Source organism: Thermobia domestica, chromosome 12 (genome assembly GCF_964235325.1).
Source record: "Thermobia domestica chromosome 12, izTheDome1.hap1.1, whole genome shotgun sequence".
Lineage (NCBI taxonomy): Eukaryota > Metazoa > Arthropoda > Insecta > Zygentoma > Lepismatidae > Thermobia > Thermobia domestica.
In genome coordinates this window covers 210,797,679-210,814,655 of record NC_137465.1, presented here as the reverse complement: position 1 = coordinate 210,814,655, position 16,977 = coordinate 210,797,679, and the positions used below count along the sequence as shown (strand labels likewise).

At 36.1% G+C, this 16,977-nt stretch overlaps 1 protein-coding gene across 1 annotated transcript in view; it reads left to right on the top strand.

The window, feature by feature from the left end:
- The window catches only part of LOC145667019 (luciferin sulfotransferase-like), a 50,850-nt gene that overhangs the window by 19,092 nt on the left and 14,781 nt on the right, over window positions 1-16,977 (top strand). Inside the window, exons 2-3 of the mRNA XM_081734705.1 lie at window positions 6,742-6,838; window positions 12,712-12,874. Of these exons, the coding sequence (XP_081590831.1) occupies window positions 6,742-6,838; window positions 12,712-12,874 (260 nt within the window). The remainder of the gene's footprint in view (window positions 1-6,741; window positions 6,839-12,711; window positions 12,875-16,977) is intronic.

The window sequence follows — 16,977 nt, the reverse complement described above, 5'->3', positions numbered from 1 at the left end:
TGTGGTATATTTTTAGGTATACGTGATGTCTCGGCAAAACCTCACCGAAGACTCGCGCAATTAATGAAATAGTTTCTCGAAGGTGGCGTTGAGGGTGCAAAAAAAAAAGAAAGAAAGAAAAAGAAATAAAAAATAAAAAATAGAATAAAATAAAATAACTTGCGACACGAGGGAATTCTCCTTTGATTGGAGGATTAAAATCATACGATAAGGTTTGTACCTCAGGCGGCTTTCAACAATCGAAATATGAAACCAACTTCTTATCGCTGAGCGTAGTTAACAATGACAAAAAAAAAAAAAAAAAAACTAGTTTAAATCACAAAGGCAAAGAGAAAAGGCTGAGCTGAAATATATGTTCTAAATACTTAAAAATTAGTTAAATGGCTCTGAAATCTTTACTTCTACTATAAGAACATCTTGAAAACTAAAAGAAAATTAGATTAAATTAAATACTAGAAATAAAAGATTTGTTGCTGAGGACAAGCCTGCAATGATACCTGTAGACACAATAAAGATACGATTAATAAACTGTACAACACAATATGTGTCGTACACTACTGTAAATGATATGTACCAGTTGCATACTCTTCAGGATATCAAATTTTACACTGAAATTAAAAAAAATAAATATATATGTAGTTATAAGAGACATTATAAAACAGACATACACTAACTAAATATATATTTTATGTAAGGGTTACAGATAATGTCCATCCCCACATTGCACGCGATGTTCAGTATTGCTCTAAATATTTAATTGCGGAATGTTACGTCAAAATTAATACAACCTTTATCTTTCACCTTGTGACTTTCACATCTTTGCTCCTCTAAAGAAGGTGATAAAAAGTCAGAAGTTTCACTCCGATCACGTGGTGAAGGCCACCGTCCGTCAATGGTCCAAATGCCAACCTTCCAAATCTTACACAGACGGCAGTCGTACATTGGTCATGCAATGGGACAAATGTTTGAATGCTTATAGTGACTTCTTTCGAACCACAAATGCTGCGACACACTTATCATGGACGCCTTTACTTTGTGTATAAAGGGTATAATACAGTGGCGTAGGGAAGGGGGGCCCAGAGCCCCCCCCCAAAGAGGTACGACAATGTACTTTCGTACTTTGATGTTTGAAATTTTTAAATACATTTTTATGTTTATATATTTTTTGTTTGTAATTTTTCTATATGTACCTATAACAGCATTTGTCCCCCCCCCAAAAAAAAACACACATCCTGGCTACGCTACTGGGTATAAATATCATTAGTACTTTTGCAGATATTGTATGCAAACGGGTTTCAGTTTATCACACCAACTATGTACGTACAACCGCAAATCAATATCATCGGGGTTACTTTGAAGTGGGACACCCGTTAGAAGGTGCTTCAATTCAGTTCATTTCCCTCAATTTTGAGAGCAGATAAAGTGTGAGCGTGGCTCCAGTCACAAAACGTCTTATTACTTTTATAAAAAGTCTTATCAGAAAATTGTGTTGTCACACTTTCATTTTTGTTAGCCTATTCACAAAAGTATAGATATTTCTTTCAGAACTTATTTTTAACATTAAAACTTGCAAGGTTTTGTGATTAGTTATTATAAAAATCCATATTTTTTGTAGATTGTCTAAGTACATTTGTAGCTAAATTATGTTCGTAATGTAAGGTTAAAATACTTAAGATTGTTTCTTTCTTGCGATAAAATGTCAATAATGATAGTGTAAAAAGAAATATGTGAATACACATATGTACAGTATGTATTTATAAAAGAATGTCCTTCGCATGTCATACAGAAAACACATAGTTAGCTAATTGTTATAATATTCTCATTTCCTTTGTTTTGATAGATTTCTGTTTACTGAATATCCATGTCTATTGTTTACAACAATGACATGTTATTATGGAATGACAATTGTTGTTTCTGTGCATAGTTTTAGTGCTGATAGCATCAAATATTTATCTAGCAACGAAGAATCATTCACGTACATATTATTGGTCAAGTCCACTCACTACCCGATTAATTTTACTGGATCAAGTTCACTTCATTCTTCGAAAGGAACGCGTAGAGATATCGCGATGATGAATTGTTTGCGAGATGCTGAGGACAAAATGTGTATCTTGAAAGATAATTTAGCAACAAAAGCCTGTAAATTAACAAAAGGGTTTCGGTATATCAACTTTGCAACTGATCCAGATACCAAGTGCATTTTAACTCAAGGATACACGAAGTACAGCGAAAAGATACGCAATTTAGATGTTAGGGAGGATGACACGTGGGTTGTGAGCTTTCCTAAGGCTGGTAAGTAAAACATTAAAGTAAAGCACTTATGTACCAGTGTACAGTGGTATCTCTTGAGCTTTCCAGATGTTCCGTCATTAATATTAATTGATTATTCGCCATGAAGTAAGACTTTATACGTACTATGGAAGACTTTATACGGCTTTACGAAGACTTTATACGGCTATGTGTGTGAGTCAATGGTTGGACTCACCCTAACCAATTTGAAACGAAAATTATTCATACAAACCGAATTTTGCGTTAAGTTCCAAAGTTGGTCATCCGTTTCTAGTAAAATTTTTAAAATTTAAAGATAAAGAAATGGATAAATTGCTCGTTTGTGTGCTTGATAACATGTAAGAGACCGGAATTTGTGTTTATTTTTTAATAAGATGTTATAAGCATGGCATTATTGGCAAGCGGAAGGAACTTCTTCGCCCAAGGTTACGGCATGGTTGGATTGTGGGAGAGTAAAGAGCATTTGTATTTTAAGTGTACAGACTCTCCATTTGGTATCCTTACGTAGAGACAAGAAATTACACTCTATTAATTTTAACAAATGAGTTCAAACTTACCTAACCCTAAGTTAGCCCGACCCTACCCTACTCTACTTATCCCTACCGTACTCTATCCTACCCTATCCTACTATATTATTATTGTTTTAAAACGATCCTAAAAATTCATAATTTTTAAATTTTTGTAGCTGTTGTTTTTTGTCGAAAACCAGGCGGACGACCAACTTTGGAAGAAATCCCCAAAATTTAATTATCGTGTATTATATAGATCTTCGAAACATCTTTTCAAATTTAATCTAACTTCAAAGCTCGAATATAAGTATCTATAAGCTGTTAGTAATTGCTTGTATTTATATCATCATCACTATTCAGGCCCGCAACCAGAGGGGGGCTAGGGAGTCTGGTCCCCTAAACTTTTCATGGCCCCTCCAGATCTCAATACAAAATGCACAGTTTAGATATTTGTAAGAGAATTTTTAATGTCTTGCCCCCCCTAATATATTCATGCCTCCCCAAACCTCTGTGGCTGGTTTCGGGCCTGTCAATATTTGAATTTAAAAATAAGAAGCCGTAAGAATTAAATTGAGTGTTGTTAATTTGCAGAATGTATTCATCGAAATCTTTGAATATGTATTACTTTGTTAATCTATAGGATTTTCGAATAAGATAATATTGACCTTATGTGAAATATAGAAGTTCTGTAGTTTCAAGTAAGGTCAATAAATGACCCTTCAAGCCGTATACCAAAATGTTCGTAAGTTGAAAAGCTTATTGCAAAGTTGCAGAAAAAAATAAAGAGGTTTATGAATATTAACTACAGCATTTGGTATAGGAGGAGGATAACATATAGTTTGTTTATGGTTCTAAATAAATTTTAAAGTTCTAAGAATCTGAAAAGAGATATTGTAATACAGTACCATAGATGATCATTTAGCACTGACTGAGCTCGCTCACGCTCGCGCTCACTTCTTCCAATTGGGCTCACGCTCACTTCTCCTGACTGGGGTCGCACTCACTCGAACTCGCGCTCACTTCTCTCGACTGGGCTCGCGCTCACTCGGGCTTAATTATTGAGTCCGAACCCAATTGTAAGCGAGTGTCGAGCTCGCGAGCGTCAACTCCTATTCTTAGAACTTTAAAATTTAATTAGAACCATGAAATGGGCTGATTTATGACGTACTCCCCTTTCGACCCCCTGATAAAGTTGTTAAAATTAATCGGAACTTTCTAACTTTTTCTATTTTTGCGGCAGACCAAGCTGTTATGTGAATCGATTTTTGTTAAAAATAGTGCCAGTAAAGTTGTTTCAATCTTCCTTTCCAATTCTGCACACAGAATGTATTTCTTATCTGTTCGTCTCTGAAGCAAAGGAGTCCACGTGAGCGCGAAGAAAGCACGGGCTCGCACCCGATAGAGCTCGAGCTCGCTCGGGCTCACGCTCATTTTTTTTAAGCTGAGTTCGCACTCACTTGGGCTCGCGATCACTTCTCCTAATTGAGCTCGAACTCACTCGCTCTCTCAACTGAGCTCGTACTCACTTGCGCTCGCGATCAGTTTTCTCAACTGGGCTCGCGCTCACTCGGGTCCGCGATCATTTCCCTCAGCTGAGCTCGCGCTTACTAATCCCAAGTAGGCTCGCGCTCACTCGGATTAGCGCTAACTTCTCCCAACTGAGTAGCGCTCACTCGGGCTCGCGATCACTTCTCACAACTGGGCTCGCAGTCACATGAGCGCCGGGCTCGCGAGTTTGGACACCTATGTACTAATGTCATTACCAAATCCCAGGACCGCGACCAGCCACCCAAGTGTGGGGGTACATAAATATGTTATGAGGGGCAAAGTAGTTAGAATTCCAAACTATTCTACATCAATAATTTCTCAGATGTTGTATGCGTGGTAATCATCATTCTCATTATATGCCTTCTATCTCTAGCTTTACACTCTAATAATAATAATAATAATAATAATAATAATAATAATAACTCTACTGGGATTGAAAAATTAGAACGGATGTAACGGTACCAGCACACAGATCCAAATCACTATTATCAATAAAATTGACTAAGAAGAAACCCTCATAGGTGTAGCAGTACCATCGACTCAACATACGTACAACATTCATTACCAGAATTAGCAAACAAAGACCTGGCAGAAGAAATCAAAAAGTTATGGAAATGTCAGAAAGTCACAGTAAGATCGATGAATCATTATCTCAACTATAGCAATTGTTGCTAATAGTGATAGAATTTGAAGAGATGAACGTAAATATCCCCTAACAAATCGCAGTAATACTTGTCCCCTGGTCAGCAACTTCTTTGGAAAACTCTTCAAATAATCTGCACTTGCCTGAGACAGACGTCAGATTAATAATCTGTAATCGGTTTTAAACCGAGATACAATCGAGATAGACATTTAGAACTTGATTCATCCAGAAAAATAGCAAGTTGCTACAGAAGCATAATACATTATTTATGGGAGGAGAGGCACGATTGAAATTATATAGTACCGTAATTTACGCTATGTACTCGACACCGAATGTTGAGTGGAATAATTCATTCGCATGGGAAATGAATCTTTTTGAAAGAGGCATTCGAGTAGGATATCCTAATTCTAGATCTTGAAAATTTGAGTAATTGGTACAAAGTACAGAAGATCAATTGATGATGTTCTGTTTCTCAGGCGCTGAACCTTAAGGTTACCTAAGATTCATACCACATTCCTTTTTTTTTTTTTTTTTTTTTTTAATGCGAATAGTATAAATACATTGAAGAATATGGATCGGACGTTATAATTATATTTGAGGCGTTCAGAAGCCAAACCGATTAACTCCATTTTTTCTTTTTCTTTTTCTTTCTTTTTAGTCCTACACATTTTGACTTGAAAAAGATAACGTTCTTTTCAGAGGCAAAATCGATTACATCTATAGTTTAAAAATTTGCCACTAGAATGCATAAACGCTCTGATCACTCTAATTTAAACACATTCCGCCTTATGCAAAGTCGTTTTGACGTATGATTAGCGTCATACTAAAGGCCCGACTGCTGCAGGAGACATATGTTAGTCGAACTCTAAAGACTCTGCATAAGGCCTATTGTATCTAAATAAAATCGCTCGCTAATGAAAAATCTCGTTTGATTGAGTTAATCAGTTTGGCATCTGAACGGCTCATTTATTATTATTATTATTATTATTATTATTATTATTATTATTATTATTATGGACAATAAAATGGTTGCGGCTTAACAATTATATCCATCATTCCAACTTTTATTCTAATGAAAAATCTTAAAAATAATAATCAGCTCGTTTAATGATTTTTTTTTATTATAAGTACAAAGTGACTAATTACTATACTTGTCATAATGTTCCTTATGGTTACAGCCTGACATTCAAAAATTCCAATTTCTATAATCCGGTTCCTTCAGATTTCCGGCATGGATTTTGGAGGGCATTTTCAAGTTTACCGTGTTGGCGCGCCTCTGTTTTTTGGTGGTGCCGTTTGTCTTTATGGCGCTGTGGTCACTGGTCAGTAATCAGATGCTGGTTCATGCTTGCAACTGCGAACAAGCGTTCCAGCTCATTTTTGTTTTCATTTTATCATGTATTTCCTACTGTATACCACCATAATGTATTCACTAAAGAAAAGGCATGAAATTATTTTATTGAACTAAATTAAAATTCTGTAGAACTCTTTTATTTAGTTGGTGAACATTACAATTTGATTCACTTATCACTTAGTGTTCACTCTTTTTTTCTTTAAAGAGCTGAACAAGTAGTTATTTTCTGTTATATGTATACAGAGTATACAGCAATCCAAAATCTGGCATTCTCGAAAATCTGCCACTTCTCAGTTCGGAAGTTACAAAGGTTTTAAATGTAAACCTGTATTTGCAAAAAAAAAAAAAAAAAAAAAAAAAAAAAGTACAATAATTTTTCTGTTTCTTATTTCTCCTAGGCACAACATGGACTCAAGAGATGGTATGGCTAATAGGAAATAATCTGGATTTTGAAGGAGCCAAGACAAGCATTTTCAGACGTTTTCCTTTCTTGGAGTAAGTTCAAATTATTAAAATAATAAATTAAGGGCCTATTTGTTCGCAGTTGCTTAGATTTGTCACGCTAGATGTCATTAGTAAAAGTCGCTTCAGCTGCTCCGTAGTGAGCACACGTCGAGTTAGGTGTGGTAGGTAAAGGCAAGGGTTTCAATCTTATTATATAACACAATCTGTGTTTTGCAGCAAAGACGAGGTAAAAATCTAATCGTAAATTCGTATCTTTATTATTATAATAAAGTTCTCAGGGTGGCCAGACGGTTTCTGAATCATATGTGGTCAGCACATTAGCTAGCATCGTTGTTATTTCTCGTTTTCTAGGCCGATTCACCATTTTCAGTTATTTTCTACCACTGTTGAGTTTTTGTTTGTTTGTTTTGTTTTTATCCTTATAGTTGTGAAGGACGGGACTTACTTTTAATGTGGTTTCAAAACCACGTCCGGCCCTTGAGTTTAGAACTGCCTATCACACAAGATTTGAGGTCGTAGTGTCTCGTAGGAGAGCTGTTTCGTCTCATATAACAAGACAAATTGTCTCGTCTCACTTTCTATAAGTATATTCCTGATGTGCTTTACTCAATTCCTATGTCTTGTTTCCTTCCTTGTTAGCCTGTCGGTCCTACGTTGGCAACGTACCAGTACTGGGAAGTCCGATGCTTTAATGTTAACCGAGCAGATTTCGAGCTATTTCTAGCTAATCTTGTAGTAACAACACTTATTGTGGAGTTGGCTACGCCGTACCAGAACAGCGGAAGAAATGGCACTACAACCATTTGACGGGTGTACAGATTATCATGTTTCACAGCATAAGCAGTTTCCGAACAAATTATATCACCTTCAAGAGATAAATTACAGACCCACTCCACTGGGAAGATTTTACACAGTTTAGTTATAAAAGATGTTGGTAATATCTGTCTAGCATTAGTAATTAAGGAAAATTTTCAAATAGAATATTTTTTCCTAGAAATAGACACTTTCGACGTTGGCATGTTGAACTACTCGGCCGGGCAGGCCAGTCTACTTCTGCTCTAGAATATGTATCATACCTAGAGCAGTAAGTAGGAAAAAGGCGTTTGTTTTAAAAAAAATTAGAAAAATGCTTCAGGAGCGGTCGTTTTTTGAACAAGTTTTTATTTCATGCAAAAGTGAAAAATGTCTCTAATAGCAAAAAAAAAAAAAAAAAAAAAAAAAATGGTGCTTAGAATGTGCTGAGATTAGCTTCTAATGTAGATTTACAAAAAACGAGCAATAAGATTTGAACTTACGACCCCCCATATTTTGTCCTAGTCAATTTAACTTATTGCTTAAAGCACATTTTCATTTCAGTTATATAAACAATTTGGAGTTATTAAAATTATAAAATGGATTGGAGACACCGTGGCTCAGCGATAAAGAGCTTACCTCTGATACATGAGGTCCCTAGTTCAATCCACGGCCAAATAAGTTTGTAATGGACAACATGGGTTTCCTCAGGGTGCTCCCGTTTCCTCCCACATTCTCCTTCCACCATTATTCACTTGCTTTAATCATTGTGTCCCTTAGCCTAAAGGACATAATTGTATTTAAATTAAACTGAAAAATTTCATTTCATTTTCATTTTTAAAATTATAATAAAACAATATTGAAAAATATAAACACATTATTATTTCTAGGTATTCATATTTTTGGCGTTTCAAAAATTATGTACCATGAAGAAAACCAAAACTCATTTTAATATCAAAATACACCTTTGAAGTTGCTAAAAATTCAAATTTAAATTTAAAAAAACACAATAATTCATTAGTATATCTAGATTGGTTTTCTAGAAATTATATAACTGAAATAAAAGATAGCCTGAGAAAGGAACTTAACGTTCTGGGGGCTAGCAAGAAATTGATAAGTAACGGTTAGGTTCATGTTGAACTGCTAAAAAGAAATAAGCATAACATAACAGAATACTTGTTTTTTCATTCCACTGCATGCTGGTCAACCCACGTTAACAGCTGTTTCCAAATACATGACAGGGTTACTTATGGTGTTTCAGTACTAAGGGAGTGAGACAATATGGATGTTTTGAGTATTTCGTGGAACTGACGACCTTAACTAAACCTATCGTCACATGCAAAAGGAGGGGAAAAAAAACTAAGAACGTGGCGAATCATTTTGTAGCTAATTACTTGTAGTATGGCGAAGTAAGATTTAAAACATAATGTGCAAATAACAAACTAATATTCATAATCATTACATACGGTCTTCTTATATTGTATAAATAAATAATTTTTATTTATATTTCTCCGCATGTGTCCCCTTTCATGTTATTCATGTTTTTGTCTATCGTTCCATTACAAAAAATACTTTCCTGATCTCCCATTTGTCGATATCTTTCCTACCACATCATACCTCCGTTTGACGATCCCCATTTGATATTGCTGGTTATCACAAATCGTAGGATTTAGGATTTACATGTAGATTTCAGGGCTTTTGGCATATCTATAGCCAGTTAGCCCGTCACGTATGAAGGATAACGTCACACTATCCGGGGAAAGAGAAGGAAGAACACAGCATGGGACCTATAAGTTATGTACCACCCCAGTATTTGCCTGGTGTGAATGACCCAGGAAAACCTCATTTAGGGTGGCTGGCCTGGAAAAGCTTTTTCAATTTTTTAGATCGAGTGACCCCACCGGGAATCGAACCCGTGACCGCTTGAACCGAAGGCGCTCGACAGCTCGAACTATGGTACGCGGGGCCACTTATCACTAGCGTTTCTCGTTTCTTCGATATTTCAGGTGGTATATATATATAATATGTATAAATAATGCGTTGACAACACCGGCCTGCGAAATAAAACTTTTTTTATTCTCCGGCAAAATTTTGAAGAGGTGATTTAACCTAATTTAGGTGTGCTGATTTTAAATATCGAAACCGTTTTTGCCTATCATGTACAGTTTTTTTGCTATTTGCAATCGAAATTTTTATAGTATTGTAATTTCGATGGAAAACACCATAATAGAGAATATGTGGAATTTGAATGGAACATCATCAAACTGTAACGAATATACAAAACACTTCTTTAAGTAAAAGGTATAAATCTCACCATAAGAACACTATATTTTTGCCTATCACGTACAGTTTGCTACTATATGAAATCAATTATTTTCATACTGTTTTAATTTCAACACAAAGTCTACCATAATAGACAATATCTGCAATGTGAATAGAACATATCAACTTGTAACTTAACGAATATACAATAAAGCACTACTTAATGTAACATGTTCATTGCTAGAATGTATGAATCCCGCTACAAGAACACTATTTTTTGCTGCGCTTTGATGCGAATGAACGCTGTGTTGATTTGCGTTTGTGTTCCTGAGTAGGGTTATCTCGCACTAGACACCAACAGTAATCTGACTTTATGGAGACATCTCATCGCCCCTGATATCTTCGTTCCATTTCTTTTATGTCTTGATGAAACCACTCGCCACGTTCCTCGTTGAATGCTCCTAAATTTGCAGGAAAATAGGCCAAATGACTGTGCAGGAAATGTACTTTTTCTGGAAGTTGTACAGCTCGACAATCTATTGGTAGTTGTCATCTTTAACATTACCCAGGAATTTGCTGGAAACATCCTTGAATGATTCCCATGCCTGAAGCTGTGTTTCGTTCATCGTCTTAGTAAATGTAGGATCCTTCATAAGCTTCCGAATTTGGGAGTCGTTAAAAACTCCTTCCTTAATTTTGGCATCCGACAGTCCTGGAAATTTCTGACAGAGGTACCGAAAACAGGGACTACTCTGTTCAAACTCTTAACTTACTGCTTCATAATTCCCAATTTTATATGTAATGGGGGCAAAAACACAGTTTGAGGATCACTTAATGGACGATTTACAGTGACACGAACTGTTTCCTCTTAGGCCACTCAGAAACTAACAAGTGTCTATCTATCCTTGTCCCGAGAGTCCCACTCACACAGAAAACAACGAAACTTTGTATAGCCTGCTTGCTGTCTCAATATGATACCGCACACTTTTAAATCACAGCACAGTAACCATCTGTGTACATTGTATTTCAGTTTCTGCAAAACCATAAATAAATTGTGATAGTTTTCAAGAAGAGATGTTGAATGGGCGACTGGCACTGAAGCAAGTTTATTCCCATTACGCAGACGAACACTTTTGAGATTTCTTTTACTCGAATCGATAAATAGATGCCAGTCATTTGCGTGTTAAACTATTACAAGACGACAAATCAAGCCAGGGATATCACAGCAAAACACAAGTTCTTCTTGAATTAAAAAAAAATGCCTGAATTTTTCCTCCCTATTTCAGTAACAATATGAATTTGTCCCAGGAAGTAAAAGATTTCTCTCTTTTTAATCTTGACCCTAAAAGTTCAGTCTTTTCTTTAGTGAGGCGTAGATCACTCACAAAATCATTTAAGTCACACTGATTATAAAGACTTGGAGTTTTATCTTCAGCATCCGGTATAAAGGTATCATCATCACCATCCTCCGCACTTGAAGATGACGAAGACACACTCTCTGGTAACTGTATTGGTGATTTTGGGACGAATACCGGGTCCATGTGGTACGAGGGTTATGGCTGATGGAAGGCTCAGATACACAATGTGCTCTTTGTTTTTCGTATTGAAACTGGACACTTTACATACACAAAAATAACAGTCGTCAACATGATTTCTTTGTTCGCGCCAAACCATTGGGATTCCGAATGGCATTGATGGCAACAACCCTTTGTACCATTGCCGCAGGTTTTCTACACATGTTTTACACAAAATATGAGGTGCGAAATTCTTGTCCTGATCACCTAACTTCATGTTAAAATATGCCAAGTACAAGCTTGTTATAAATGGCGTAATATTTCGCTTCTGGTCTTTAATTGTATAATGGCCACATATATAACATAAAGAGTTTGGATTGTTCACACATCTTCGCCTCCGAACATCACTGCCACTTGCCATTTTTAACATAAACTCACTCACGGATTGACTTCAAGTGCACGTTGTAACTTGTAGACAAAGACGTAATACACGTTCCCAGAATCCCCTCTCAGACAAAAGAACTTGGCATATTGACCTTGTCTGGCACTGCGCATGCGCGAACTACAATTGTTATATTTGTTGTTCAGGTGTTACTTGATAATTACCTAATTCCTTCCGAAACAGAGGACATACTATACTTTATCTCAGACATGTCCATACCTGCATTCCGTACACCCAATCCAAACCTTATATACAAAAACGAAGCTCCATTAGCATAAACATGAGAAGGATGTGACAAATCTGTACGTGATACGAAACAACTGGTATTATTTTTTACATAAGGACACTAAATCTAACGTATATCACATAAAATTACTTTTGCTGAAAAATCTTCGCAGATCGGTGTAATGATTAGTTATTTCATTAGAAGCTGTTGCATTACAGTCTGTAATAGATTTTGCTTTAAAATGCATTTCTTTTCTGTAAGTTGGCCATCTGTTGCGTTGGCTACTTTTCAATGGAACCAATGGGGACAAACACAGAGACGTTACACTGTACTGTGAACAATTACACTTGCATGTTAGAACGCAGTACTTTCAATTCGTCCAAACAACATTCAAATAGTGTTTAGGCTGAGTGTAATTTGAAAAGAAGCAAATTAACTGTACTTAAAAAAAAAAAAAAAACCTGAAAGTAAGCATGAAAAAATACCGCGTTTCTTATCGAAAAAACTTCAACAGAAAAAACGTATTTTTACAATTCTAATACATAGATAGTATTCATTATCATGTACAATAATAGTTAAAATATTCATTTTTTTATTGATATATTATTATTAAAATATTATTAATACATTAAAATATTAATTCATTAATTGTTCTTCTCCTCCATAGGATGTCTGCCCTCGACATAGCCCCTCCAGAGGAACTGGCGCTTCTTCCAGGGGGTTTGCAGGACACTATTACAGCTGTTGAACATCTTCCATCACCAAGGTATATCAAAACCCATCTTCCATGGGGTCTTCTCCCAACACAGCTGCAAGAAAAAAAGCCAAAGGTAAGTGATGGAACTTAAAGAATAGATATTAAGGAGAAAAACTTATCGAGTGTCTTAATTCTTGTGTACAGCTTTCTTCTCTTAGTTTCCTTTAAGAGCATATTTCCCTTGGATGTTACTTCCGTCAAGAGCCGCCACTGCGAATAGATATAATTTAGTTTCGTTATCATCGTTTCCAAAGTACTTTAATTAATATAACTGATTAAAGAGTACTTACTTCCATTGTCAGCAACGAAACTGTATAGGACAAGATATGCTGTTCAATTTGGGTTCTTAGCTATTGTGATGCGTTCGATGCTCTCTTACCGGGAGTCCAACCTGGGACTTTGTCCAAAGGCAGACGCATTAACCAATAGACTAGCGAGGAAGGCTAAGGAGACAGATGAAGAAAATAAAATAAAGGACTGCTTGTCTCCGATGGGGCTTTAACTTCCGATAGGATGCAGAACTTTCTACGTTCTCGTCGTACCCTAACAGCACAATTACATAGCAGGCATATGCCTATCATGTTCCCTCAGGTACATGGGAATGCGTCCAGTATGTGCCTTATGTACGTCTGAGAGTGGAATCACATGGATGGCAAGTGATAGTCACAGTCTATGTTCGCCACTAGGCACATGCCTGACATGTACCTGGGGAATGTGCCTAATATGTTTAAAACGATAAATATTTTTGATTCTCGTTCTAACTCTAATTCGTTAACATATCAAATTCGTTAACATATTCGATTCAACATATCAATGAGTCATAACATTATACGTACCAACTAACGTCGATTTATTCTTCCATTTGTACATACATTACAGATCAACAACAACCATACCTTTATTTGTACGTATCCTGTCAATAATAATGTTTACCATAACTACATGTCAATAATAATGTTTTCTCTTTTAACTATATATATATATATATATATATATATATATATATATATATATATATATATATATATATGTTTGATTATTGCGCCTCTGATCATGTATTGACAAAATAGGTACAGATTGACAATACCATTATAATAAGAATATATCGTTGTATGTTCTAGGTATGTTCCCCATGCCGTAAGCGTCAATGAACCACAAAATTACTCCCCCAAAATATGTTAAATCGCCTATATGCGTAATGTGTTTACATTAAGGTGAGTCTAAAAACATTTTAAACAAGTAAAAAAAATATAGCTACCTCAGGTGGGCACGAACTTTGGATTAATAGCCAGGTGCTCTTCCGACTTGGCCACGGAGACGATGAAGAGAACGTCATTTCTAGAGAGAGAAATTGTTGAGGTCTTTTGAATGTGGCTAATCAGAGTGCTCCTTTAACCGCGTATATTCGACTATAACCGTTTGGGATAAGATAAGATCTGCTCACCATGTAATTTTATAACAAAATGACGAGTGTCTATTTACTTTCTTCCATATTCACTTTCAAATGATCGGCGACAGTTGCCATCTAACAGAGTTGATGCGTTTGTAGCTTCTAGTACACAATCGCTTTGAAAAAGAGGCAATAAATACATCAAATGTGGGAATTGAATTTAGAAGACAGAAATAGCGCATGCCTAGCACATCTTGTTCCGTGTTAGGGTATCTGAAACAGTACGTACCTAAAACATGACAGATATATGTTCTAAATGACAACACAAAAACAAATGACTGTTAGAGTGCGAAACTGAACCAGGTATATAAATGTTGCATTTGTGGTACATAGTTACAAATATCAATTAGGCGTAACAAGTACTTAAGATTGTAGGTAGCTGAATGTTATATGTGCCAAATGTCGGGTACCTAAAAAGTAGCTGGGACAGCTAAATGGCACATGCCTAGCACATCTTGTGCTGTTAGGGTATTGTCAGGAAATTCGAAAACTACTTCAGTTAAGAGTCTCGCCTCGAAAACCATAAATAGCGACAATGATAACCGATATAAGACCATACATCAGAAGTGACCAGTCTACTTATCTATTTACTGGCCCGTCCGCTAGAGAGAGTAATAAAAATAGCAATGATCGATGCAGAAAGTATGACAGACTACCGCGGTCTATCTCTCTCAACTTGCTGCCGATCGACTATAGTCGTGTCACTGTATGACCCGCCCTTCAATCACGTAGCATCACTGTCTAAAGCAGAAGACAGGACCCCTGTCATTGGCTGCTGATAACTTCATGTAATTGAAAGCATTCTGCTGTTGCCACATCACACCAATAAGCAAAAGCCGTACAGCCGTAACTGATTGTGGAATTTAATCAGTGTGCTCTAAATTGCAACACAGCTTTACGTTATGTTTCCAGGTTAACGAGGGTAAACCAGTGAGTTGAGCCAGGCTGGGAGTAACAGCAGAGGAAGTATAGTAGACCGCAGTCGATGGATTGTCCATCCTTGACATACATAATCAAACCAATAAATAGTAGCCATCTGGCCGGCCACAACCTTTCATTGATTGAAAGCCACATAATTGAACTTCCATGTAGAAAATAATGAAGAATATAGCCTGTCTTCAAATACATTTATAGACACCGTCCTTCATTCAACGTCCTTGCCAAATATACAGTTACATAATTACTAGTGATCAAATCCTAACATAGCTACGACCCTCGTGCTGTTTTGAAATAATCAAATTCAAACAATAGATTTCGTAAGTTGCAATCAAATAATCACAACAGTTTTAAATCCACAGTTTAACACCCGATAGCGCAGGTAATGACATCTATTGGCGTGACTCACGGACTGAGATGTTTGATGTTCATTATTAGAATAGTACTTGTTTCGTACACAGTGTTGTCTGAAGAACGAAAGAGCCAGCTTTAAAAGCATGTTAGTAATATCAGTCTTTTCGAGATACTTGACAGTTTATTGAATAATACATCTTATCATTTTGACCATATACAGTTTATCTTCACTTATTTACACAGCCAAAGAATTCGTAGATGCTTTCAATGGAATGAAACACACATTTTTTTTTTATCTCAGATTTCCGCCAAGGAATCATCACGTCTTGTTTATCTTATCACCACCACCTACAACAACAACAACAACAAAAAACTAACTTTCCCTGAGCACTGATGAATTTTGAACCATCTGTCTTTTATAAAGTTTATTACAATGGAGTATTGTAAAAAAAAAAAAAAAAAAAAAAAAAAAAAAATTGTGGAATTGTAATCAATAGAACATAAGACACCAAAGTTAACTTTTCAAAGAAAAAGAATTTGAATTAGGAATATAAATATGTTTCCACTTTAAACAAAAGAAGCAGCGATAGTCAGTGTTTGTTTTAGACAAACTTCCTGGAGATAAATCCCTGGAGCTAAGGTAAATAAAATTGCGTTTACATGTCTGTCACTTTCTTGCGAATGTATTACCGTATATTTCAAGTAAACCATGACCTAGTTCAATCTCCTCATATTTTAATTTTGCTCACCACCCCGGACAAAATTTTCTGAAAGAGAAAAGCGATTATAGTGGCGAAGCCGAAGGCATCGTGCTTTTGACACACGGATATTATATCAATTTTGCTGAAAAGAGTAGAATGGACTAGTATACGAGTAATCAAGTATAGAAGTTAATGCATTTCGGAGTTATATCCATAAGAAATTAGTCAGGACGATAAAACTTAGGGTCGAAGTTCGAGAGCAAAGTGTTGGATCAAGATCTGGTAAAAGAATACGCAATTTTTGAGCTTGGATTTCATTAACAGAACAGTGGATGTGTGGAAAAAGGTTTGCTTCAAAGTATGGAAGGAAATTCATAAGATCTTCTACTAACGAAAAATGATAAATCAAGAACCGAAAACTGACACATTTTGAATACCTAGTGGTACATAAATGCAGTATAATGCCGTGCCGGGGGGAGGGGGAACGGCCCCGGGCGCCGAAGTAAAGAGAACGCAAAATTCGGGAGAAAAAGAGTAAAAAAGGAAAAATTGTTTGGGATATATGTATGGGGGCGCCGTCGTATACTCTTGCCCCGGGTACTGATTTTCTATGGCACGGCATTGCATAAATGAAATTTAGGCTCATAATAATCACTACGTTCCTTTGCCCGATCATTATACGACATTTTCTTCTGGACCTATGGTTCATTTAGATTGGTTCATGTTTCTGTGTAG